Source organism: Trichoderma atroviride, chromosome 6, assembly GCF_020647795.1.
Source record: "Trichoderma atroviride chromosome 6, complete sequence".
Lineage (NCBI taxonomy): Eukaryota > Fungi > Ascomycota > Sordariomycetes > Hypocreales > Hypocreaceae > Trichoderma > Trichoderma atroviride.
In genome coordinates this window covers 3,033,530-3,055,530 of record NC_089405.1, presented here as the reverse complement: position 1 = coordinate 3,055,530, position 22,001 = coordinate 3,033,530, and the positions used below count along the sequence as shown (strand labels likewise).

At 48.2% G+C, this 22,001-nt stretch overlaps 10 protein-coding genes across 12 annotated transcripts; 4 read left to right on the top strand and 6 right to left on the bottom strand.

The window, feature by feature from the left end:
• The first annotated feature begins 423 nt into the window (after nt 1-423).
• On the top strand, nt 424-3,185 carry TrAtP1_011625 (uncharacterized protein). 2 transcript variants are annotated; one of them, XM_066115192.1, is made up of 9 exons: nt 424-1,482; nt 1,541-1,640; nt 1,703-1,808; nt 1,879-2,061; nt 2,147-2,262; nt 2,323-2,496; nt 2,548-2,630; nt 2,695-2,775; nt 2,829-3,185. In XM_066115192.1, the coding sequence occupies exons 1-9, from the start codon at nt 483-485 to the stop codon at nt 2,921-2,923; spliced, it is 1,938 nt and encodes a 645-aa protein (XP_065971290.1). In that variant the 5' UTR covers nt 424-482; the 3' UTR covers nt 2,924-3,185. The 2 variants fall into 2 exon arrangements, with proteins under 2 accessions (XP_065971290.1, XP_013940210.2); XM_014084735.2 differs by having other exon boundaries at nt 2,548-2,775.
• On the bottom strand, nt 3,040-6,632 carry TrAtP1_011624 (uncharacterized protein; the record flags this gene model as incomplete). The annotated part of the gene is made up of 8 exons (XM_066115191.1): nt 3,040-3,272; nt 3,407-3,525; nt 3,592-4,089; nt 4,162-4,521; nt 4,592-5,177; nt 5,370-5,906; nt 5,970-6,168; nt 6,270-6,632. 8 exons carry the CDS (start codon nt 6,630-6,632, stop codon nt 3,040-3,042), a joined length of 2,895 nt encoding a protein of 964 aa, XP_065971289.1.
• Nucleotides 6,633-7,594: 962 nt separating this feature from the next.
• On the top strand, nt 7,595-7,843 carry TrAtP1_011623 (uncharacterized protein; the record flags this gene model as incomplete). The annotated part of the gene is made up of 1 exon (XM_066115190.1): nt 7,595-7,843. The coding sequence occupies one exon, from the start codon at nt 7,595-7,597 to the stop codon at nt 7,841-7,843; it is 249 nt and encodes an 82-aa protein (XP_065971288.1).
• Nucleotides 7,844-8,010: 167 nt separating this feature from the next.
• On the bottom strand, nt 8,011-9,543 carry TrAtP1_011622 (uncharacterized protein). The gene is made up of 6 exons (XM_014084732.2): nt 9,368-9,543; nt 8,841-9,314; nt 8,696-8,777; nt 8,545-8,638; nt 8,260-8,495; nt 8,011-8,180 (listed from the first exon to the last, which is right to left on the bottom strand). The coding sequence occupies exons 2-6, from the start codon at nt 9,204-9,206 to the stop codon at nt 8,080-8,082; spliced, it is 879 nt and encodes a 292-aa protein (XP_013940207.1). The 5' UTR covers nt 9,207-9,314; nt 9,368-9,543; the 3' UTR covers nt 8,011-8,079.
• A 1,079-nt stretch (nt 9,544-10,622) lies between these two features.
• On the bottom strand, nt 10,623-13,172 carry TrAtP1_011621 (uncharacterized protein; the record flags this gene model as incomplete). Its single annotated transcript, XM_066115189.1, has 12 exons — nt 10,623-10,714; nt 10,795-10,875; nt 10,940-11,019; nt 11,088-11,191; nt 11,262-11,277; nt 11,338-11,453; nt 11,521-11,724; nt 11,793-11,904; nt 11,972-12,071; nt 12,148-12,240; nt 12,299-12,998; nt 13,074-13,172. 12 exons carry the CDS (start codon nt 13,170-13,172, stop codon nt 10,623-10,625), a joined length of 1,797 nt encoding a protein of 598 aa, XP_065971287.1.
• A 738-nt stretch (nt 13,173-13,910) lies between these two features.
• Nucleotides 13,911-16,979, top strand: TrAtP1_011620 (uncharacterized protein). 2 transcript variants are annotated; one of them, XM_066115187.1, is made up of 12 exons: nt 13,911-14,355; nt 14,408-14,463; nt 14,528-14,607; nt 14,658-14,740; nt 14,804-14,901; nt 14,957-15,083; nt 15,144-15,543; nt 15,598-15,811; nt 15,881-15,994; nt 16,059-16,201; nt 16,305-16,410; nt 16,466-16,979. In XM_066115187.1, the coding sequence occupies exons 1-12, from the start codon at nt 14,219-14,221 to the stop codon at nt 16,528-16,530; spliced, it is 1,623 nt and encodes a 540-aa protein (XP_065971285.1). In that variant the 5' UTR covers nt 13,911-14,218; the 3' UTR covers nt 16,531-16,979. The 2 variants fall into 2 exon arrangements, with proteins under 2 accessions (XP_065971285.1, XP_065971286.1); XM_066115188.1 differs by having other exon boundaries at nt 13,911-14,463; nt 14,658-14,901.
• Nucleotides 16,980-17,762: 783 nt separating this feature from the next.
• On the top strand, nt 17,763-19,052 carry TrAtP1_011619 (uncharacterized protein). Its single transcript, XM_014084728.2, has 2 exons — nt 17,763-18,303; nt 18,391-19,052. Exons 1-2 carry the CDS (start codon nt 18,223-18,225, stop codon nt 18,994-18,996), a joined length of 687 nt encoding a protein of 228 aa, XP_013940203.1. The 5' UTR covers nt 17,763-18,222; the 3' UTR covers nt 18,997-19,052.
• A 260-nt stretch (nt 19,053-19,312) lies between these two features.
• TrAtP1_011618 (uncharacterized protein) lies at nt 19,313-19,818 on the bottom strand (the record flags this gene model as incomplete). Its single annotated transcript, XM_066115186.1, has 2 exons — nt 19,313-19,654; nt 19,708-19,818. 2 exons carry the CDS (start codon nt 19,816-19,818, stop codon nt 19,313-19,315), a joined length of 453 nt encoding a protein of 150 aa, XP_065971284.1.
• A 66-nt stretch (nt 19,819-19,884) lies between these two features.
• On the bottom strand, nt 19,885-20,339 carry TrAtP1_011617 (uncharacterized protein; the record flags this gene model as incomplete). The annotated part of the gene is made up of 2 exons (XM_066115185.1): nt 19,885-19,954; nt 20,005-20,339. 2 exons carry the CDS (start codon nt 20,337-20,339, stop codon nt 19,885-19,887), a joined length of 405 nt encoding a protein of 134 aa, XP_065971283.1.
• A 466-nt stretch (nt 20,340-20,805) lies between these two features.
• TrAtP1_011616 (uncharacterized protein) lies at nt 20,806-21,934 on the bottom strand (the record flags this gene model as incomplete). Its single annotated transcript, XM_014084727.2, has 3 exons — nt 20,806-21,308; nt 21,366-21,864; nt 21,926-21,934. 3 exons carry the CDS (start codon nt 21,932-21,934, stop codon nt 20,806-20,808), a joined length of 1,011 nt encoding a protein of 336 aa, XP_013940202.2.
• Nucleotides 21,935-22,001: the final 67 nt, after the last annotated feature.

Below are 22,001 nucleotides of genomic sequence, written 5' to 3'. Positions count from 1 at the left end.
TTTTGGCTCTCATTGTCTATTCTCCAACCTTGATACATCTTCAAAATAACTTGGGTATATAGATCAGAAGTAAAGATGAGAGAACAAGAAAGCAGGTTCGGTCGGTTTTTATTAAACGTGAAGATTACCCGCGCAAAGAGCACGTGGATGGATTTGTTTTCACCACGCACTCTACTCGTAGCTTCAAAAACTTTTCATTGAATCATTAATCAATCTTTCGTTATCAAAGGCTGACAAAACGTACAAGTCATTAAAAGGCTTAAAGATGGCCTCGTGCAGTTCGGGCAGCAAATTTGCTGTGTCGCTTACCTATGCCATGGCTGATAGAAGCAGATGGATCTCCTCTGTCGGGAATTGGTGGCCCAAGGCAATGCCCGGACCTCGTTGCTTACAGCGTGGATTGGAGCCATGCTGACCTTGCAACTCGCAAGCCCATCGGCGCCTGGGACTGAAATCTTGGATCATATCACTGTCTTAGTGAAATGGAGATGCTATCCAATTATCGCTTCAAGGGCACCAACTGCTATTACATCTGCCCCCGTGTGGTAGCAAAGGATCCTCTCCAATCTGTCAATGATACAGCGACAGGGCTTCAACGAAACCCCGCAGCTGTCCAGGGCCATGGTGAATTCGTTGCCATTGTTTCCTTCTCAGATTTTGATGAGGATTTCACACAAGATTCGCTAAAAGCGCGACTCGAAGCTCTTCTGGAGGAAGATGACGTCTTCTCACTTGACTTTGCTGATCGAGTCTATATTCATGCCACGCAGCAGCAACTTGCTTATCCTCAAGTCGGAAGCGTTTTCGGAAGATTGCAATTTCACGGACAAGATGTGTCTGTGCTGCCACTTCCTGTAGAAGACGTTTCCTCCACATTACTCTCTGGTCCTTATGCCATGACCTCTTTGGGATTCCACAGGGTATGGAAGGCATTTACTGACAATCGGGATGCCTTTATCGCGTCATTTGCACCAAATGATGGACCTGAAAATGGTAGCTTGGCTACTCCTGAAGCATTGCTCCTGCAGAGTAGTGTGCAGGATTCATCGTTGTCTGAATGCTACAAACCACTACTTTTCCCATCGACAAGTGCTAAACTGTCAGTTATTGTCCCTTCCCGCTGCTATTACCCAAAGACGGACTCGAAGCCTTTGAATGGCCTCAGGTTCGCAGTCAAAGATAACATTCATATTCGAGGATGCTCCACAACAGCAGGCAGTAGAGACTTTGGAAAGCTCCACGGCGTCCAGACCGCCACCGCAAAAGCGGTTGAGAAATTGCTCAGTATGGGTGCCGTGCTCGTTGGAAAGACAAAGACAGCCACGCTTGCAGATGGAGATGTCCTTACAGCAGATTGGGTTGAAACGTCGTATCCTTGGAATCCGAGAGGAGATGGATATTTGATACCGTCTGGAAGCAGCACGGGTAGTGCAGTGGCCGTTGCAGCTTATCCTTGGCTTGATTTCACCATTGGCACAGACAGTAAGCAAGTGCTAGTTTGACGTTGCTTGGATATAACAATCAAACTGACGAAATGAAGCACTCGGCAGTATTCGTGGCCCGGCCCTATGGAATGGTGTTTATGGAGTCCGTCCGACTTGGGGCTCTCTAGATGGCGATGGCGTTGTGTCTGTCGTAGAGTGAGAAGAAAATATCACCCAACATTATTTATGAAGGCAATATTGATCATTTATTATCTTAGATCATTCGATACTATTGGCTTTTTCTCGCAAAGTCTTTCCATCTGCTCAGCGCTCTCGCTGCACTGGCTGCGTTGCTCTGGAACGAGCTCTGCCATGGGCTTCAAGGTAAATATCGCCTGTCTCTTCAATTTAGCTACCGAAAAAAAAAACGCCTCACGTCTAAAAGATTTGCTAGCTCATGCATCTCCCTGGGGACTGGAAAACAGATCACGACGATATCCAAATGGCTCAAGAACAATTTATTCTTGCCTTGGAGGAAGTATGTGCGTGTAGGCGAGCAGACGTCAAGATTGAAGAGCTTTGGAAATCACAAAGCTCCCTTCTTCGTGAGGTTGACTTTTATGAGTATTGCCACACGGTAAGTAATTGCAATTGCTTTGACGTTGGAATTGTTCAAGCTGGACAAGTCTTAACTCTAACCTGACTTAAAACTATCTCGCAAGGTTGCCATAAACATAAAACTACCGACTCAGCAGCGATTCATTCAGCAATTCTTGCGTGCCTACGAAAATAAATACAAAAGACAGCCCTACTTGAATCCAGTGATCCGACATGTGCTGTGCGTACGCCTTGCCAGCTTGCAAAAGACTCGGATACTTGAACTGACAACGCCTCCCAGTGCCGCGGCAGAGCATGTCACATCCCAAGATTATGCCACCGCTTTGGAAAAACGGGAGGCAATAGCGCAATGGCTGAATACACAAGTCATGTGCGTTGATGCAGATGGTCACATTCCTATACTCGTGTTCCCGTTTACCGATGGAAATTTGACTTACCGGGACGAATATCACGCGTGAGTGTCTGTATTCTGTTCTTGAGATTGCGGTAACTAAGTTGGTCTCAGAGAGCCCATAGGTATCAGCAGCGCTGGCTGGCATCCCAAATTACTGTCGACACTTGGTGGGATTCCAGAGGTTGTTGTTCCGAGTAAGCGAAAGCTAATACAATTTACTCAATGATGGCTGTAGTCGCGTCTGCTAAGTAGAATCAGTCGGGGAACACGAATTCACTTCCAAGGTCACCGGTAAGAAAGCGTTTTTACCAATTGTCGCCTCAGTGCTCACAGCAAAAGGTAATGCTCAGAAAATTCAATTTATATCCCAAGCCTTACTTACTATATCATAGGATATGAGAGGACAGCATTGAACTTGGTGGAAGTGGCATTGAACAAAATGGGGGTTCCTTCTAGAGTTCGTACTGGAAGCAGGTGTTTTGAGTGAAGCTCGTACAAATACACACAAGGTTGGATGATGAAAAGAGGTGTACTAATTACTGACAGAAAATGGAAAGGAAGTCGAGGAAGAGCATTTCATATAGTGGCACCCATCACTGCTATCTAGCGGTCTACATACGGTACCAAGCTGTCGAGTTTTTCCAGCATATCCTTCTCTTGTGATAAATCGGTGAGCAGAATCTTCAGCAATCCTATTGCTTTGGTTAGTATTTCTCTGGCCTTTGCTTCTTCGCCCATCTCGAGAACCGTCTTTGAGAGCTTGACCAGCGTCCTGGCGAGCGGACCTTCGCATGCAAAGGATGCCTCGTATATAGTGACGGCTTCTTCCAAGAGCTCTCTAAACAGTAGGTAAATTAGTTGTCATTATTCGGTCACAGCTACTTCAAACAAATGAGAACGGAAAAACTTGCCTGGCGGCTTTTAAATCCCCCCCGTTCTAGGAAGAGACAAGCTACTTTGTAGCAGGAACCTGCTGTCTGGTAATGGTTGCCAAGGACATCCTTGCGGAGGACAAGCGCTTGAAGATGCAGTTTTAGAGCGTCTGGATGACCTTGCTTCATCCGAACATCAGCAAGGTTGAACGTGGCTCTGCTCAAGAGGTTAGCGAATGCCATATCAATCCAGAGGCCCTCATTATCTGTGTCATTCGCTTACTGAGCAGTGTTTCTAGATCGAAGCCCAAAAGAGTTCTTTGCCAACGCCATTGCGCGCTCCCCAACCTCGGCCGCCTCATCCAACTTGTCCATGACCCAGAGAATGCGGCAGAGGTTGGAATTGTTGATTGGAAGCGTGTTCTTCTTGTATTCTGCATACTTGTCATCCGGCAGGCTTTCCCGGATGGCAATGACTCTACGGCTAAGAGTCTCGGCAACTTGATAGTTTCCCAGCGCCGTCTCGGCCAGGGACAGGTTATTTGTAATGTTGGCTACAACGGGAGAATCTGCAGGGTTAAGAGCCTCCCGAATAACCTTTACCTTGGTGAAGTACTCTTGGCATTCTTGGTGGTTTCCAATCTCCAGGTAGACATTGCCCACGGTGTTGTACAGCTCGCCCATGAGCATGGAATCAGCTCTCCCAAGAGATTTGAGGATGTTTTCGCCAACCATGGCAATGGGTAGGAGCTGCTTGAACATGCCTTTTTCCTGCATAAACCTGCGCAAAAAAGTTAGATCCTTTATGCGAGTACGTTGGCTTGGTAAGGGTTCAGATTGAGGGGTTTCTCACCAAGTGGCGTTGTGAAGTAGCTCTACAAGTTCAATTGCGAACGTCTCAGTCACTTCAACATCCAGCTCTGAAGGCAGATCCGTTTCAACAACCCAGTCATAGTGCCCAATTACACTAATGACTTGGGGCAAGAAGAGATCACACTTTTCCCAGAAACGGTCCATGGCCATGCCCAGCTTCTGCTGTGGGTATATGGCGCCCAGCAGCTGCACGACAAAGCGGAAGACGGCAGGCCGGCCCGAGTCTGAGAGGCGCTCGCGAACAGATTTCTGCAGGAGGCGATGTATAGAGAGTGTTTTCGTCTTGGCGTCTCGACGGACGAAATCGTAGGTGCAGAGGCTCTTCAGGGCCTCAAAGTACCTAATATCAGGGTTGTGTCTTTTAGTACAAGCTGTTGCGAAGTAAGGAGAGAAGCGAAGGTCCGTCTTACTTCACTTTGGACTTTGGGAAATCTGTGCCTAAATCGACTTTGGAGCTCTCCGGACTGGTGAAGACGGCTTCTGGAATGCAGTCGGGATCCAGGTAGGCCATCATCTGCAACAGGAAGAAAGCCTTGGGATCTAATTTGGCCAGAGTCAAATCCCACACGGTAGCAAGTGTGTAGTCATAATTGAAATCGGTGCTGTCAAGACCTGAGATGATTTCTCCGCTCGAGTGTTGTGTTTCTTCAAATATTTCCAGAAACTCTTCCACCGAGCAGCCGATGGTCGAGATGTATCCTGCAATCTGTGCAAGGGCCAACGGTAGACCTCCGAGTACCATGGACAGTCGAAATGCAGCGTCAGCGTCGATATCAATCGCGCCTTGTCCCATCTCCTTGATGGAGAGGAGAAGAAGATCTCTTCCTTCATCGTGAGTAAGAGGATGCAAATGAATAGAGGTGGAGGCAGGAGTTGCCTTGGGCAACGTGTTTCTTGTGGTTACCAAAATAGATCCTCGGCTACATACTGGCCAGAACGGCTTTAAAATGATGCCTTCGTCAACATTGTCGAAAATGAGTAGCCACGAGTAGTTTTCTGACAAGGGGAGGTCAGCTGAGCTCCTGTATAGTTTACGTTTATAAAAAGAATATGCACGTATACATAGACACACACACATCTACACGCACATAAACTTACACACGCCCCTATACCTATACATATACTTGCACATATATATGCAAATCGCAGAGAAACTACGTAATATCGAAACGTGGTGGGAGAGCTCACCAGTGGATAGCCAGTGCACAACAGCCTCGACGACCTTGCTAGTATCCGCTGAAGGATTTACATCTGAGATGTTTAAATGCTTAGCCAGCTTAAGAAAGCCTTGCTCCAGCTTGGAAGAGGTGTCGGCATGCGCCCATAGAATGATGTCGAACTTGTCTTGATTCTTCCAGGTGAATTCGGCAGCGAGCTGCGTCTTTCCTACGCCTCCAAGCCCCGCAACGGCGACAGAACGCTGTTCGACTCGGTCCAAAGGCAGAACAAGTGCCGATTGCAGGTCATCCAGAATCGACAGACGCCCGGAAAATCGGGCATTGCGAGGGAGATGTAAGATGTGGCAGGGCAGCTTAGGCCGCTTATCTACGACCGGCTGTTCTCTGCGGGATAGGAGCTCTTTCAGTTCTTCATGTCGCGAGATATTGCTCTCGATATTGGCCGCAAAGGCCTCCACATCCAACGAGTCGCAGCATTCTTGAATCTCGGTCAGGCACTTCTGGAACGTTGCTTCAAACGATGCCCAGGCACCCCGTATTAGGTTTCCTGTTACGAGTTAGCTGGCGCAACATTGGTTTATATAAAAAAATGCCTTGCTGGGTGCCTTACTGAGGGGATTCCGCTGGAGGAACAGGATAGAATCCAGTTGGAACCCAGCAATCTTGGTGTACAGGTTCAGTGCGGCATCGCTTATCCGTGTGGAATGGGGAAAGGCCTTGATGTAGGTTTCGAATCGGGGAAGATGCTTGTCGATTTTCTCCAGCATGACGACGATGTTCTCAAAGATTTCGTTGAATTTGGACGCCAACTAGTAGAATTCAAGATTGGCTCAGCTGCGCCTCACATGCACGTTGGTTGCACGTTGGTCACATCTAGAAAGAAAAGAAGAAGAAGAAGAAAAACACCCACCTGTAGGACCAACTTGATGCTCCCCCACAGCAACCCGGCAATCTCATGGGCCTGTGCAAAAGTTTCAAAGACGCCGCTAAAGCTCCGAAGCCTCTCAAAGAAGGGCTCGAGGCGGATCAGCAGCTTCGTCACGGGTTTGTCTCTATAGATCTTGCGCTGAGACAAGACATATTTCTTTAGGGTTTCAAAAGAGTCGGCTTGAAACTGCTTTACATCTTTCTTCTGGAGACGGCTACGCAGCTGGCTGAATGCCTCAGCCCATAGCTTCTCGTTGAGTTGTTTGGCAATGTCGACATCATTGTTGGCAGTAGGGTCGCTGATCTGGAGATTGCCCACCACAGGCAACATCTGTAGTGTGGCCATGCCCCCGGAATAGGGTACGGGTACCGCAAAATTCTCGGTGATATATCCGTAGCAACGCGATGCAACTACGAACAGAGCAAAAGTACTTTGGAGAGAGGTTAGAGTTTGGTGTTGGTCGTGTGGTGTGATGCATAACTTCCGAGGACTTTTGACAATACTTCGTTGAAGGAGGCTCAACTGAGGTACGTACCTAAAGGCAGACAGATACAACTGAGAGTGGTACCTATATTCCGTACAAACTCTGGACAATGGACCAGAAGATAGAATTAGAAATAAGATAAAATAAAATAAAACAAGACCTACCAAAGTGAGGCCATCACACCCCCCCCCTCGTTTCAGGTGCGGCAACCCTTCTTGGGTACGCCGCCTATCAGCTTCAGTGCCTCTAATTACCTCGGGATGCAGCGTCCTTATACCGGCATTTCGCGAGGAGATGCCGAGTGCCTCGACACATGGCGAACTGCTATTGGCGATATGCAGAGAACTAATCGATCCACTGGCGTGAATAGGCCTATTTGCGCGCATATCCCCAAGGATCCTCTTGCCAAAGGGTGTTGCGTTTGGTCGAGATGGCTGGCCAAGCAAGTAAGCGTATTGGATGGGGCTGAAGGGTTGAGGCTCTTCCTACACACCATCAAGAACCGTCAAGAAGAGGGGTATTGCATTCGTCTCGGAGTGATTCGGCATCCTGGAATATGACTGATAAAGCTCCATTGCTAGAATCTGACTGGCCATATGTATAAATACTGGTATTACACCATGTTGTGAATAATAAACGGCAAGATTGTTACTGTCTTGTGAGATATTCCCAAGACATCGCGCAACATTCCATCTGACACTTGTCAATTGACACACATGTACGTATCCGCCGGCCCTCTCGGCAAGATGATAGTTCTCGTCAAAGCATTCTGACAGTTACTAGACCTTTAGGCCGTGTCTTTGTATCGTGTGCTACAGTAATCATGGTGCAGGGTAACCCTGACGCCGGGGAGAACAGAGCGTTTGAGGCGCCCATCCAGGTGGCCAATGAGTCTGGAAAGGAGCAGACCTGGCGCCAGTGGCTGCCTGACAAGGGTGCCGTGGCGAGCGATGACAAGCCCTGGATCGGCTGGAAGCCAGACCCCAAAAACGAGTCTGCCAAGCCGTGGATTGACTGGGTCAAGACGGGCGGCATTGAAGGCGCTGGCCCATCAGGCAACGCAGGTGGCTAACCGCTCCAAGACGGTATATACACATCAGGCAGGGGGGGTTAACCCACCGCTTGAAATACTACAAGTATGTGCCGATGTGTTTACAGGGATGCGAAATCATGATCAAGTTTCGTGGTCCATAGGTAGTCAGCCTGAAGCAGAGAAACTTTGTGAATCGAAGCTTGTGCCCATGATCTAGTTCAAAGTTGACTTTCTCTACGTAGAAGAGGGAAGATGGGAGCAGTAAAAGAATCTTTTTATTCATCGTTGTAAAATACCATGACACGGAATTCGATGCTCTCGCGCGGCCGGGCTGTCTCGGAAGTCATCGGATTCCTGATTCCGCAGTGGGGGGTGACTTTTGGATGTTCGCCAAAGGGCCCCAGATGTTAGAACTTCTTCAGTGGCTGCTTGATGTTATCAAGGGGAGAACCTACATCTAGTTGGTGAATCCAGTTTCGAGTCGTAGTTTTTAAACAGCAACAATTCGTTCGGCATCTGATGGCTAAGATAGAACCAAGAGTGTGAGGCGTTGAGGCGAAGGCTGTAGATCTCGCCAAAGTAGTGCGGGTATATCAAGTCCGTGTGGACAAGGTCCTCTTGGTGGACGCTTTTCGGATCGCATATCCCGAGGGGCCAGTCTTCAAGGGGCCCAAAAAGAGGTTGCCATACGCTGTGTTGTTAGACCTGCTTTGCACTGCGAGGATGAGAAGATTACAAACTTGATAATTTGAAAACGGGTTTGCATTAGCGATTTGGCCTCTTCTTCGGACAGATGAGCTTGTATTCGGGTTGGGCCACTGCCGTGGCTGTGGTCTTGAACATTGGTTAGCATATTGAACTTTGCCTAGAACCCGATAAACGAGAAAATACCTGTATGGGCCGCGAGGACCGGCTGAAGGGCGCCCTCGGTGCCTCTCGACTCTACTGCGAGACCTGGATCGCGACGACGGACCTGGAGTAAGAGGCGGCATCAGACTTGGGCAATTTACATTGAGTTTGAAGATGTGGTGCTAACCGTGTGATCATATATATAGATGCGACGAATCTTGTCGTCACCGATTGCTGCTCGCATCCATTTCTCCAGGCGTGCATAGTAACTGTCCTGAACCCAATAGGGGTCGGCAAAGTTGGGATAGATGTTGTCTATATCGTCTAGGTCTGTGCGAACTACGCAAAACCCGTGCTGCTCCAGATCAAATTCGCCTTCTCGGCCACGAATATCGACGGCGGTGACATTACTGGGCTCCGTCTCCAAGTTTGTCTGTTTTGCATCAGGATGTTCAAAGGGGATATTGCTATAGTAGGGCTTTTCCTTGTCCCACTTGGGGTCATCTTTTAGGTACCACACCTGGGTCTCCATGGGGCCTTGGGCTGAAGGCATCTTGAATGACTGTGATGATCTCGCTCAGGCTGGACAAGGAAGCTTTGCTGATAATCTTGTTCTGAATTGGATCAATTCAGCAGATAGAGAGGATTGATGCAGTAGAAACTGGAATGGAGCTCGCATCAAGGTACGGATAGAATTGCATGGGATACACCTACCTAACCTGTAGCATTGTCCACACCACCTGTAGCATATATGCCATAGCTTCGTGTACTATCGTGTCCTGGACGCTGACAGTATCCTGACAGTATCCAGTACCCAATAGCCAACGTACGGATACGTTCAAGTAAATCTCCCAGCACCTCAAGCCCCAATATTGCTCCACGTGCGACCCGCCACCCCTAGTGCTAGCGCCCTAGTTATTACCTATCCAAGTATAGGAGCCAAGGCTAATTTTATAGTGCACGGGAATCAGCTCATATCCCTTGACCTAGGCCTCATCTGGTCTGGTCGATCGTCCGTCCACACCAACTCGTTGCTCCAGGCAGCTACGCGATAGATTCTATATCGTTAATCACATTTATACTGCAAGCTTCTGAATGGGTGTTACAGGTTTTCTTAGTTAATTTAATAATAAGGTAAGAGCTATTTGTGGACTTGTACCTTTGACGTTTCTAGCTGTACCCGCATAGTTACGAAACAAGCTAATGCTACATTGCTATGTACGCATGCCACTACATTAGGTACTTGTTCTATACACTTTCATGTGCGCTTATACATGTAGTGAATGAGGGGTAGAATGTTATAGCAACTATACATGATTTGAAGCTGCCCAATGATCAGGCTGCAATTTCTGGCTCCGATATTATCAGCCTCTTAATTCCAATGTTACCCGTTCTGGGTATCTTGTGCAACTGCTTCCCTTCTCTTGTCTCGAACACCACCCGTGGTTTGCCCCTCAGTCAATTTCCTCAACTGTCTCGACGCCACCAATCCTTCTTTCAGCTCTGATGTTACATGTAATTTATTTGTGCGCCCTCTGAAAACAATAACGTCTGTCTACTTGTTAGTTCGGACCGAATGGGCTTATATATGCAGTAGGCATACCAGCCAGCGACGAATAGGGTGTGCTTCGTATGTATGTGAATTGTGATTGTCTATCTCGAGACAATTGGATAGAAACAAAACTTAGTACCGAGGTGTATTGGGTCTTCGTAGCCCTAACCTTATGGAAAGTGACCGAAGTAGTCTAATAACTGCCGGCTAAAGCAAAACAGCTAGAGCAAAGAGTTACAACAAGTGTAACCATGCTGAATGCATCGCGTTGAGGGGAATGAGAGTAATGACGTAGGGAAAAGAGGAGAGCATCCAAGCACAATTTTCCGTCTTCCTTGTTAAAGTACGTACTTCATTGTATCTAATTGGGCACTCTTGTTCATGAAGCATGACTACTTACTTCCATTCTATCGATACCTACACAATATAGCGCCCAGGCTTCACGGATAACAGGCCTCGTGTCCTTTGGAGAAACTTTGAAATAAAGTCTAGCAATGCAATATCGCTCCCTTATCAAAATGTATCTAGTCAGTACTACAATACGTTTGGAAGCTAGGAGGTTATGGGACATGGTGCCAAGTAAGCTCACCTGGAGGTCCCACGATTGAGGCAGCGATCGGGAGAAAATCCGGCTCTCCTGTGATGCGAGAATCATACTGGAATTGGCCAACTATGGAGAAATGAGTCATCAGCGAGGTACGCACATGAGCAAAAGTGGCATTTCTCCAACTTACTAGGCACAATGACTTGGGGCAACCCGGCAAGAGGGGCAGTGTAGTCCACATCCCAGCGCCAATTTACATGGGGCGTAAGACTTTGTTTCCACACCCAATACGTCAGATACGCGACTTCAACATCTAGGTGACAAGATGTAAAACTCACGATGGGTAATTGTCGCGATATTGTGGCTCCTGGGGGTTAAAAGGCCAGACCATGATTCCTCCAAGGGAGCCAGTGGCGCCGCTACCGTCACCACCCTGTAGAATCTGCTTGCGGGCGAAGTTGGCAAAGAATGCTTTTTGTTGTACCATTTTTTTCGCGATCCTCTATCGTGACCAACCGGGCAAGTTTCCTGGCGAGTCGTGGTTAGATAGAAGGCACCTCTTGCCGACAACAATTACACAGTTCTTACAGTTTTTCGATATTGACTCTATCCAGGTAAGGGTTCTTCTGGTATGTGCTTCGGTATGCTTCCTGAAAGGGTGCGATGGCGTCGTAAAATCCAGCCAGGTGTAGATGAGCTGTGGTCTTGGCACTCATGTCAGGACTCACATTTCAGGAACAATTTACAGAAAGGAATGAGAGGGGGAGCCACCGTCTTTAATTCGCTATAGATCGATAGCTTATGGCCGTGGGGATCCATCTTTATCCATTTCTCATCTATATCCAATGTCGTTCGCTCTGTGCCGCAGAAGCTCTCGAGAGCCTTGATAAATCGATCAACGGAATCAATGGTTTCGTCATTGTCGTGCGGAAATGACGATTCGGGGTATACTATCCGTGAAGGAATTGTCTGGACCTACTATATTAGCCTTGAAGGCAAGCACTAGCTAATGGCGGAGGGAGGGGGAGGGCAGGTTCGATTACTTCGGATAGAGGAAGGCTTCTTCCAGGTTCAGATGTGCCCTCAAGTAGCTTGGAGGTGACGAGATGCAGAATATCGATGCTTCGAGTGAAGATGCCTGACGTATCTAAATATCTAAGACGTGAAGATTAGTAGTCTGTTTGTATAGATGGTCCGTAAAGTAATATATGCTTATTCATACTTGCTGATGGTGAAGACTCCTTCATGAGGGAGCGCGCCAGTAGATAACCTTAAGCCAAAGATACCCTGTGCAGCCGCCGGGCACGCGATGCTGCCACAAGCTAGGAAGGGTCTCATTAGCACTGATCTCTGGCAGCTCCTGACATCTGAAAGTAGGAAAGACAAGCTTAATCTTACTGTCGGATCCAATGGCAAAGTCTAGCCATGGATATGAGGAAACCGCCGTCGCGCTCCCGCTACTGCTCGTATCGGGGTTTTGATAGCCGTCACCTGCTGAACGTTTAGGAAAAGACGCCAAGATATAGAGCAGAAGAAGGGGATAACTGACCACGCGGGTTCCAAGGGCAGCGGTAGTCGATCCATTCCTGTGGATCTTCACCGTTGGCGAACTGTGTATTTTTGGCCTTGCCAACCAGGACTGCGCCCAAAGCAGTGAGCTTCTGGACGATGAATGCCGATTTGGGTTTGGGATCAGACAGCTCGAAGAAAGACCTGGAGCCCGCGCTAGTCTTGAGTCCGGCAACATCAAATACATCTTTTGACGCAAATCGAAGGCCAGACAAGGGGAGTTTGGGGGTCTGCGGTGGAGAGTATAGGCGAGACGGCACGGCCACATGGTCGGTTGGGCGATGCTCTATAAATTGACCGCTTATAGGGTTCTGCGTGATGGCCGAGAAGAAGGCAGATTGAGAATCGGGAAACACTCGATACACGTGATGGAAGCTGGCTTCTTGATAAAAGTATGGCCCTGAGCGCAGTCCCTGTAAGCCATTGGTGGCCATTCGGATGACGTTTATCGTGCCTAGATCTCTGAGACCGGGAAAGGAATCTTTGGACATGTTTTCGACCGTTCCAGATTCGAGAGACGGATCTAGCAGGAAGACGGTCCTGCAGAAAGACACGGAAGTGACATCGTCAATTGTTAGCCAATGTGAGAAGAGCTCACAGAGGCTGGAGTCGGCAAAGTCAGGGCAATCGTCAGCGCGGAAGACGAGACACGGACTCGCTGAAATTTCGGAGCAGAATTGCTAGAGAGTTATCTTGCCGTCAGCGCGTCTGCGATGGCAATCAGTGGACTACATGTATATTTGGCGGGAGCTCACACGAAAATCAGCGCTTAGACGAGCAACAGGATCCTGAGACCACTGGTACGATCGTTCGTCGAGGCGGATCACCGATTGCCAACCGTCTGAGAGGCCCATCGTGGCCAGATGAGGTGATAAAGAAGGGCTAGTGGCTGTCATGATGGTCAGAGCTGCTGGAAACTTGATGGTTGCGTGCTCAGGATGGAAGAGTTACCTACAAGCTGGATTAATTCTGCCAGTCGATCGATGCACAGCAAGGACTCAGCGTTTCAGCGTGTACAGCAACCTGCTGAGTACCTGAAGGACAACAGCTGAGCACCACCTAGCGCTGCGCTAGAAGGTCCTCTGGCGGTAGAGTTTACAGGGGTCGCGGGGGATGGACTGTACTGCTGGCGGGCGGTGGACAAAATAAGCAGCTGCGAAATGGCAAACAAACAGCCAACCATGGGCTTATAGAAGTGGCAATGTGCTTCATCCTCCTTCTCACATCTCTATTTATTCGCAATTACCTTTACTTGTTATATCAATACCGAACGAGATTTCTGAGAATTTCTGCCTTGATACAGGTAAATCTGCCTTTCGCAATCCCGCTTTTTTGTCCACCGGCTTTGCGCGGGGCACTCCCGTCGCGGTTATGAGTGGGACGCGCGACACCCTAGTAGCATCCATCGATTCTCCAAGTTATTATCTCTATAAACACTTAATCTTCACATAATTCAATTTATAAGATTATTGCCTATAATTCGTTTGCTTATCAAAGACGAGAGTATTTGCTAAATATGTAAATGTATAAATAAAAACCACGTTGTTTTCATAGTTAATTTAGTATAAAAAGGGTTATCTAACACCGGAATGCCCAAGTTTCATGATACAATTAATATGATACGGCTCTCTAGTAAACATAATGTCCTTTTTTATCACCAAGCAGTCTACTTCGGCATATCGTTTCAATAATATTCTTGCGCGTCCTAGCTGCTTATGCAGCAAGTTTTTGATTGGTAAAACCAGCATCCAACACGGGTAGGGTGTGCTCCTAACCTGGACCTTTTGTTTCTGCCCTCTATAATCTGCCTACCAATCTGCCTGCTAAGGTGCCTATCACCCATCAAGTGTCCAACCTCTACTCCATACCTACTCTGCAAACCACCTATTCATCCATCGGGATGCCTGAATCGACTGAATCAGAGACGCTACTCGCGCCAGAACCTAGCGCGCATCTCGGACAAAATGAAGAGCCTGACGAGAATATTGTCAAGACCAACTACGCCACGGCCGTGGTGGTGACAGGTCTTTTCCTAGGGTCGGTGGCCTTGAGATTGTGATGGCTTACGATGGACCCTAACCTGCTATAGAGCAACTCTCGCGAGTATGGATGTGGCATACAACACGGCAACATACGCACTGATTGGTACGTGGAACGGTTCATTCGGACCTCGTTTCTGCTGCGAGTCTGCTTGCTAATTCTCTGCTAGGCTCCGATTTCCACAACCTCGAGAATGCCTCGTGGTTGATCCTCACTCATGAGCTGATACACAGCATTGCGCAGCCGATTGCAAGTTTCACCCACCGCTGCCGTCTGTCTCGCGCTAACTTCATCCTCAGTATGGAGGCTTATCCAATACCTATGGTCGCAAACGATTAACCTTGCTGGCCTATCTCTTCTTCCTCGTTGTGTCGAGTCTGAGGTGTGACGGCACTGCAATCTCCATCATCCCCGACTAGGTGATATTAACAGCTCCATGAAACAGTTCCTTTGCATCGAGCTTTGCACAAGCACTGTTGGGGAGAGTAATCCTGTCCACAGGCGTCTCAGGCATGACTATCCTTGTAACGTTTACGCTATCAGGTATGTCTCATACCCAGGTGAAGGAAGACTAGACTTTGTCTAACAGCATCACAAGATATGGTGCAGCTTCGGACGTTTGCTTTGCTTCAAAGTGTTCATAGTATCTGCGAAACTGCGGGACTGGTGCTCGGAGGCATCCTGGGATCCCGCCTTGCTCACTCGAATGCAGCTGCCTGGCGCTTGTGAGCCCGCCCGATGACGATTTCTTCTTAGTTTTGCAGCTACTGACTCAGGCTGTATAGATGGTACCAAGTGAATTCTGGCATTATATTCGTGCCGCTTCTTTGGGTAGTGGTTACTATGCCTTCTCTGGCTTCAAACCGTTCCCCAGCCTCCGCTCAGTCTGAGAATGTGTGGTCGTTGCGCGGATTCCTTGCCAAGTTTGACATTCTCGGCGCAGCGCTGCTTGGAACATCAGTCTTCTCGCTCATCTTGGCACTCGAGCTTGGAGGTAGCAAACTCGGCTGGGGCAGCGCTGCCCTAATAGTTACCTCCCTTACAGCCATCTTATCTACGGTTGCCTTCATTTACGTGGAAATCAATAGGCCTGGCAAAGCACTCATACCGTTGAATTTTCTGAGCGACAGAACGGTCGGATTTGCTATTGGGTGCAATAGCATTGCCATGTTTGGCTACACAGCTGTATCTATAGTCTTGTCCCCAGGCGACTTTGTCCATCTACTAATAGTTGCCCAGAGTCTCTATCAGATTTCCTTCTTCCTTCAAGCGGAAGCGTATGCCGACCCCAACTCATCTAATAGTGGTCTAAGTCCTCTCTATGTCGGACTGGGACTAGGCTTCCTCGTTGGGGGGCTCTATGTTCGGGCCACCGGCAATGCTATGGCTGCTGTTTTCTTTGCGTCCTCTCTGACCAGTATATGCTATGTGTCGCTCGCCTCAGGCTTTGTTGGTGCGTATTCAATGTTCTGTTCATCTATTGCACTAATGAGACAAAGTTCTATGCTTACTCCAAAATTAGAGATTGGTGGGATGCTGAACTGGGCAGTTCTCATGTTGTTGGGGGCATCTCTCGCGACGACCTTTGAAGGACTTATCGTTTCGCTTCTGTCGTTTTCTCAATCTGCAAAGAATGGTATTTTCTTCATTTCAAGATATGCAATGTCAGTTGTTGTTTTTTTGCTGATTGATGAGCATAGATCGAGCGTTACTCATCGGCATGAACAGCGTCATCGTGTCCATATGGGGAACTCTTGGCACGAAAACTTCTGCTACGATATTTCATTCTGTCATGACCAAAATCCTGAGGTCAGAGATTGGGAATGACGACTTGGCTGACGATGTAAGTTACCGCTCTGTTACTCTTCCATGGCGATAAACACCCCTCTTCATTTAATATGTTTTATGTGTACTTCTGAGATGGTACCTCTCTCTAACTCCCTCAGGTAATTTCTAAAATATCGAGGAGCCTGGAAGCACTGCGATCCTTTGATCCAAGTTTGCAGAAGATGGTAATTGCTTCGATCCGCAAATCATATGAAACCCTTCATGGTATGCTTATCCTGTTCTTCTGATGCGTCCACATCAATGGCTGACTGTAGTACAGTTTGGATCTTTTTCTTGTCTATTGCCGTAATTATCGGTAGCCGACAACTCAGAAATCACATATGAGTCTCGATTCTGGGGGCCAAGGATGTATATTCTCCGTCCAGTGTGAATGAACCCAAGGGCCGATCTCATACGTGGAATTACATCCGGCCATGCGGTCGGCATTGAAGGAGGGTGAGAACCGAGACTGCAGCAGTGGATTTAGCTCAAAAGATGCATCGGAACACACGTTCTTTGCTGGCTCGGGGTATGACAAGTGTAGCTTGAAGGACTTTGCTTGAAGAGATGACATCGTGCCATGTGTGGCAGACTCTTTGAGCTAGAAGAAAAACCTGTTGGGGGAGATGGAGAAAGATGCAATGGAGGATATATGGCGTCATTATTTTGTTTGGATGGACATGCGCCGGGGGAAAGGCATTTTAAGGACATTGCAGGAAATTGATAATGATAAGACCATGCACAAATCAATATCATAGATGCTACCATATTAAGCTCAGTATTACACTTTCTATACGTCACACATTTTCTTCTTCTCCTTCTTTTATGTGACTACATAGAAAATTAGATTGCGTATGCTTCGCTGCTATCCGCGTCTAAACAAAAATATCGAAACGTTGTAAGCTATAGCTAGAAGATTACATGATATTTCCATTTTCAGGTAAATTCAACAATAGGAGATACATATACCCTCAAGACACAATAAGTGCCAAAAAATATCAAGATGAAAGATGGTCTTCTTCGGCAATATTATCATCCTCCAACTGATGCAATTCACATCATCTATCTCGCCAGCTGTCTCTGAAAAATTTTCTTCTAGGCTAATCCAGCTCAATGGAATCATCAGGATAGCTTCTACGCCATCATCTGTTCCAATCAAATTCAATTAACCAATTGATAATCTTGAATGCTCTTACACATTGTTCAAAACCCCAACAGCGGATCCCATCCTCACTGCTCACCAATCCAAATCAGCACCGACGCAATGCCACGGACATTATTACAAACTAAATCACAGACTACAACAATGATTCCATCAGAACCGCCCACGTCAGCCGTAATAGAATGTTTTCCCGTGCTTCAATGCCGGAGACAAGCCCTTAAGTCCTGCCATCCTGCTAAAAATTCCAGGGTAAGTTGTAAACAGCTGCTTACGTTGCGGGACATGCCGCCGAAATCCACGGTATCATCCGCCGCGCCAGATGACTCAGCAGCCTCAATTGCTGCAAACCCACAAAGAGCCTTCAGTTTACGCGTAGTTACGTAACCCGTTTTCTCGGAAACCCATCCGCTCTAAAGCTTCTTTAGCACCAAAAAGAGGCCGTTCTGTGACGTACACCAAAAGCGCAGCCAATCTGTTTCCATTTCCGGAACGAGTCCGGGACGAAACAGGGGTACACGTTCATGCACCAGCGGGGACTAGAGCTGAAGCCCTGCTTGAGGCGGAGAGAATATGTCCCCGAATTGTAGGTAGAAGCTCGGAGAAGGATAGGGAGATGAGAATAGGGCGATCGTGGTGGAGGTTTCAGGAGCTGGTATGGGGCTGAGGACGATGGAGAAGTTACAGGAGGGCTGAGTATATAAAGACCCTTTGATGTCACCAGTTTTGGAAAGAAAAAATCAGAAAGCATCCAGACAGCTCAGCATCAATACAACAGCAACAACTTCTTCAACTCGCTAGCAATCTCAACTTGCAACACTTGCATCTCGCAACACTCATCACAAAACTTCAAGTTCTTAAACAAAAAAACCGATACAATGGCTGCCAAGAAGGTCCTCGTTGTCCTCACCTCCCACGACAAGATCGACGCCCTCAACAAGCAAACCGGCTGGTACCTCGTACGTTACTCAATCACTCTCATTTCCTTCTCTTCACAATGAAAATCTCAACCCCAATCCTGAAAACTCACTCACACTTCAACACAGCCTGAATTCGCCCACCCCCACCACATCCTCACCGAGAAGAACGTCCAAGTCACCGTCGTCTCCCCCAAGGGCGGCGCCGCCCCTCTCGACCAGGGCTCCCTCGAGGGCTCCAAGGACGACCCCGTCGCCATGGCCTTCTTCGAGAACCAAAAGGCCCTGTGGGAGAACACGGCCACCATCAAGGAGTTCCGCGGCCGCTCGGCCGAGTTCGACGCCATCTTCTTCCCTGGCGGCCACGGCCCCATGTACGACCTCGTCAACGACGCCGACTCCATTGCCCTGGTTGAGGAGTTTTACCGCGCCGGCAAGATTGTTTCTGCCGTGTGCCACGGCACTATTGCTCTGGTCAACGTCAAGGTTGATGGCGAGCACATCATCAAGGGCCGGGAGATTACCGGCTTCACCAACGAGGAGGAGGACTTTATTAAGCTGACCAGCGCCATGCCTATGCTTGTTGAGGACAAGGTCATTGCTGCCGGTGGAAAGTTTGTCAAGGCGGGTGTCTTTGGCGACAAGGTTGCTGTTGACGGTCAGTTTGTGACTGGCCAGAACCCGGTTTCGGCCAATTCTTTTGGCAAGGCCCTCGTTGCCGCCATTGGCGCCTAAGCGGTGGATAGAAGTCATGTATCGCTTTCAGTTGTTATCAGATAGCTTATGATAGACTAGAATTCGCTTAAATGTTTTGTTTTATTTCACCCTTTGGCTTGAAACTGATCCTTCTCTTAATCGTCTTCGTTTTTCCTTTTCCTCTTCAATATCTTTTCTCTTCTCTCTTTCTTTTAAAATATATACGTTGCTCGCACTGGTGGCTCGCCAATCTTGCAAAAGGAAAAAGACGTGTAACAAATGGCAGGATATCAAGTCTATACATGGTGTAAAGCAATTGCAACCACAGTTAAATAGTTGGTGTGACTCAACACACTCACTGGGAAATCTGAGACTTCACCCAGCCCTCCAACCCTCCCTTGGCAATAATCTCCTGAACGTTGGGCGGCAGTTCGCCAACCTTTTCACTCCACGTCTCTCCGCCCTCCTCTGTAATGGTCACTTTGCTCCTGCGGACGTCCCACTTGAGTTTCCAGCCGGTGCGTCGTGTAAGTACCTTTTTGCCATCCTCGCTCTTAAACGTTTCTCTCAGCCGTGAGACAAGGCGTGGCAGCTCGATGCCCATAAGAGCATTGTTGATGCTATTTCTGCTAAAGATGTTACCGAAGCTGCCAGCCACAACAAGTGGAATCTTCTTTGCCAGGATCGATGTAGCGGCCTGTTTATTAATTAGTTAAGAGTATGATTGGGTGGATGTGCTAGAGATTATACCTGTTCTCGGGACGAGCCGCAGCCGAAATTGTATGGAACTACTAATATATCGCCTTCACGGGCAATGGTGCGGAATGCAGAGTCATAGTTTTCCATGCACACCTCTGCCATGGTCTCCTTGGATATGTTATCTTGATAGGTATACTTGCCTGTACAATCGTTAGTATACACTGTCAACTAGATCTTAAGAAACAAGAGATAAAACGTCCCTGGATAGATGCTATCAGTGTTGATGTTATCGGAATCGCTAGATTTTTGAGTCAGCAACGACATAATTAACCCTCAGTTTTGACTTACCAGAAAACAATTTCGCCCTCAATGGACTCAGGAAATCCGGGCAGGATATCGGTCAGAGTGTCTTCGGATTCAACCACCGGAGCCTCACTGGAGCCGTTAAGATTTTTCTCGGCACCGGAGATCATGCTCTCGGCTTCGTTCAGGAGCTTATCAAGAGCATCCTCAATGCTCCTGGCCCTGTCTGCTTCAAGATTTCCGCTGCCCTCGCCAATAATAACCTTCTCAACACCTTCCGGCGCCTGATACCAACCCGGACCCCCAATATAACCTTTCAAAGCACTAGCGGCTACAACTTCAGGGCTGGCAAGATATGTTGTCGCATCTTTTGCACCCATTCTACCAGGAAAGTTTCGGTTCGAGGCGCTGATGCCTACCTCACCTGGCTCAAGTAGACCGCTGCCGAGGCCTATACACGGCCCGCATCCAGAGACAAGCGGGTGCGCTCCAGCGTCTAGAAGCACCTGCCAGTCACCAGCCTCTTCAGCGAGTTTTTGTTCGGGAAGAGAAGCTGCCGCGATATAAAGTTCGACTCCTGGTGCGATTTTGGGGATGACGCCGTCTTCTGTGGCCGCTTCTCGGAAGACTTGAGCAGCGCTTTGCAAGTCAGAGGCACGGCTGTTCGTGCAAGAGACGATATAAGCCTTGTTCACAGGAATCTTTTGAGCTTCAATATCCTTGAGGGGCGTTGCGATTTTGGGAGTATTGGGTCCTGATACGACTGGAGATAAAGTGGATAAATCGAGAAATAGCGATTTGGCGTAGGTAGCACCGGGATCAGCTTCAACTGGATTTCTCTCCAGCTCATCTATGCGCTCGTGAGTGAAGCGTCCCTTGCCCCCCCTCAAACATGGCTGCCAGAGTAGCTTTTGCTCGTAGCCATGAGATGAGAACAGAATCCACAGGGAAGACTCCAGACAAAGCACCCCATTCGGTGGTCATGTTGGAGATAGTTAAACGAAAATCCACAGGGAGGCTTCGCAATGTTTGTTCTGATCCGGTAAACTCAATGCAGTGATTTAATACCTCGTCCTGATTCATTAAGCCAGCCAACGCGATGATGACATCTTTGCCCGTGACTCCAGGCTGCAACGCGCCAGTAAATGTTACCTTGGCGACGGGTGGTACCTGAAACCAAGTTCGTCCAGTTGCGAGTACACTGGCGGCATCTGATCTGACGATGGGTGATCCAACCGCTCCCAATGCTCCGTACATGTTCGAATGGCTATCGGACGCGGTGACGACTGTATTCGGCCAGGCATATCCTTCCTCGACCATGATCTGGTGACCGATGCCGCGGCCGGCGCCTATTGTTGTTGTTGTTAGCCTTCAGCCTGCTAGTTGGAAGACGGAAGGAGGCTTACCGTAGAAGTCAATGCCATGAGTACGCGCAAACTCTTCTATAAAGGTATATTTCTTGAGATTGGACTCGCTTTTGTTCTGAACATCGTGATCGAGGGTGAAGACCACCTGGCGATTGTCGTGAATCTTGGATGCTCCAATGTTGAAAAACTTTTGGACAATGGGAAATGAGTTGTCGTGCGACATGCTGTGTTGGGGTCGAAGAGATACATAGTCTCCAGACTTGACAACCTTTCCAGGCGCAAGACCAACTGAATGCTTTTGTATAATTTTCTCTGTCCGTGTTTGAGGCGAGCTAGAGATAGTATTCGGGTTGGCGGAGAGGACATCGGAAGCCTTGCGCGCCTCTTCAAGCATAGAGTGGAAAGCATCGGGTCGTCGAACGGGGTGAGAAGTGCTAAACGCATGCTGTCGATAGGCCGGAAGACGAGAAGATCGCAAATGAGAGACGCGGCGAGATGCGACTCTCGTGGCTGAGAGAGCCAAGGCCAAGGTCCTGGGCTGAAAATTTGTTAGTCAGAGACTCGATGAGGGCATCGCAATCAGTAGGATATCGTCTTACTCCCGGCATTGTGTCGAATAGGCGTTGCGCCGCTGCTTCTTAATGAAAGATAATATCAGAAAAGCAGCTCAGCAAT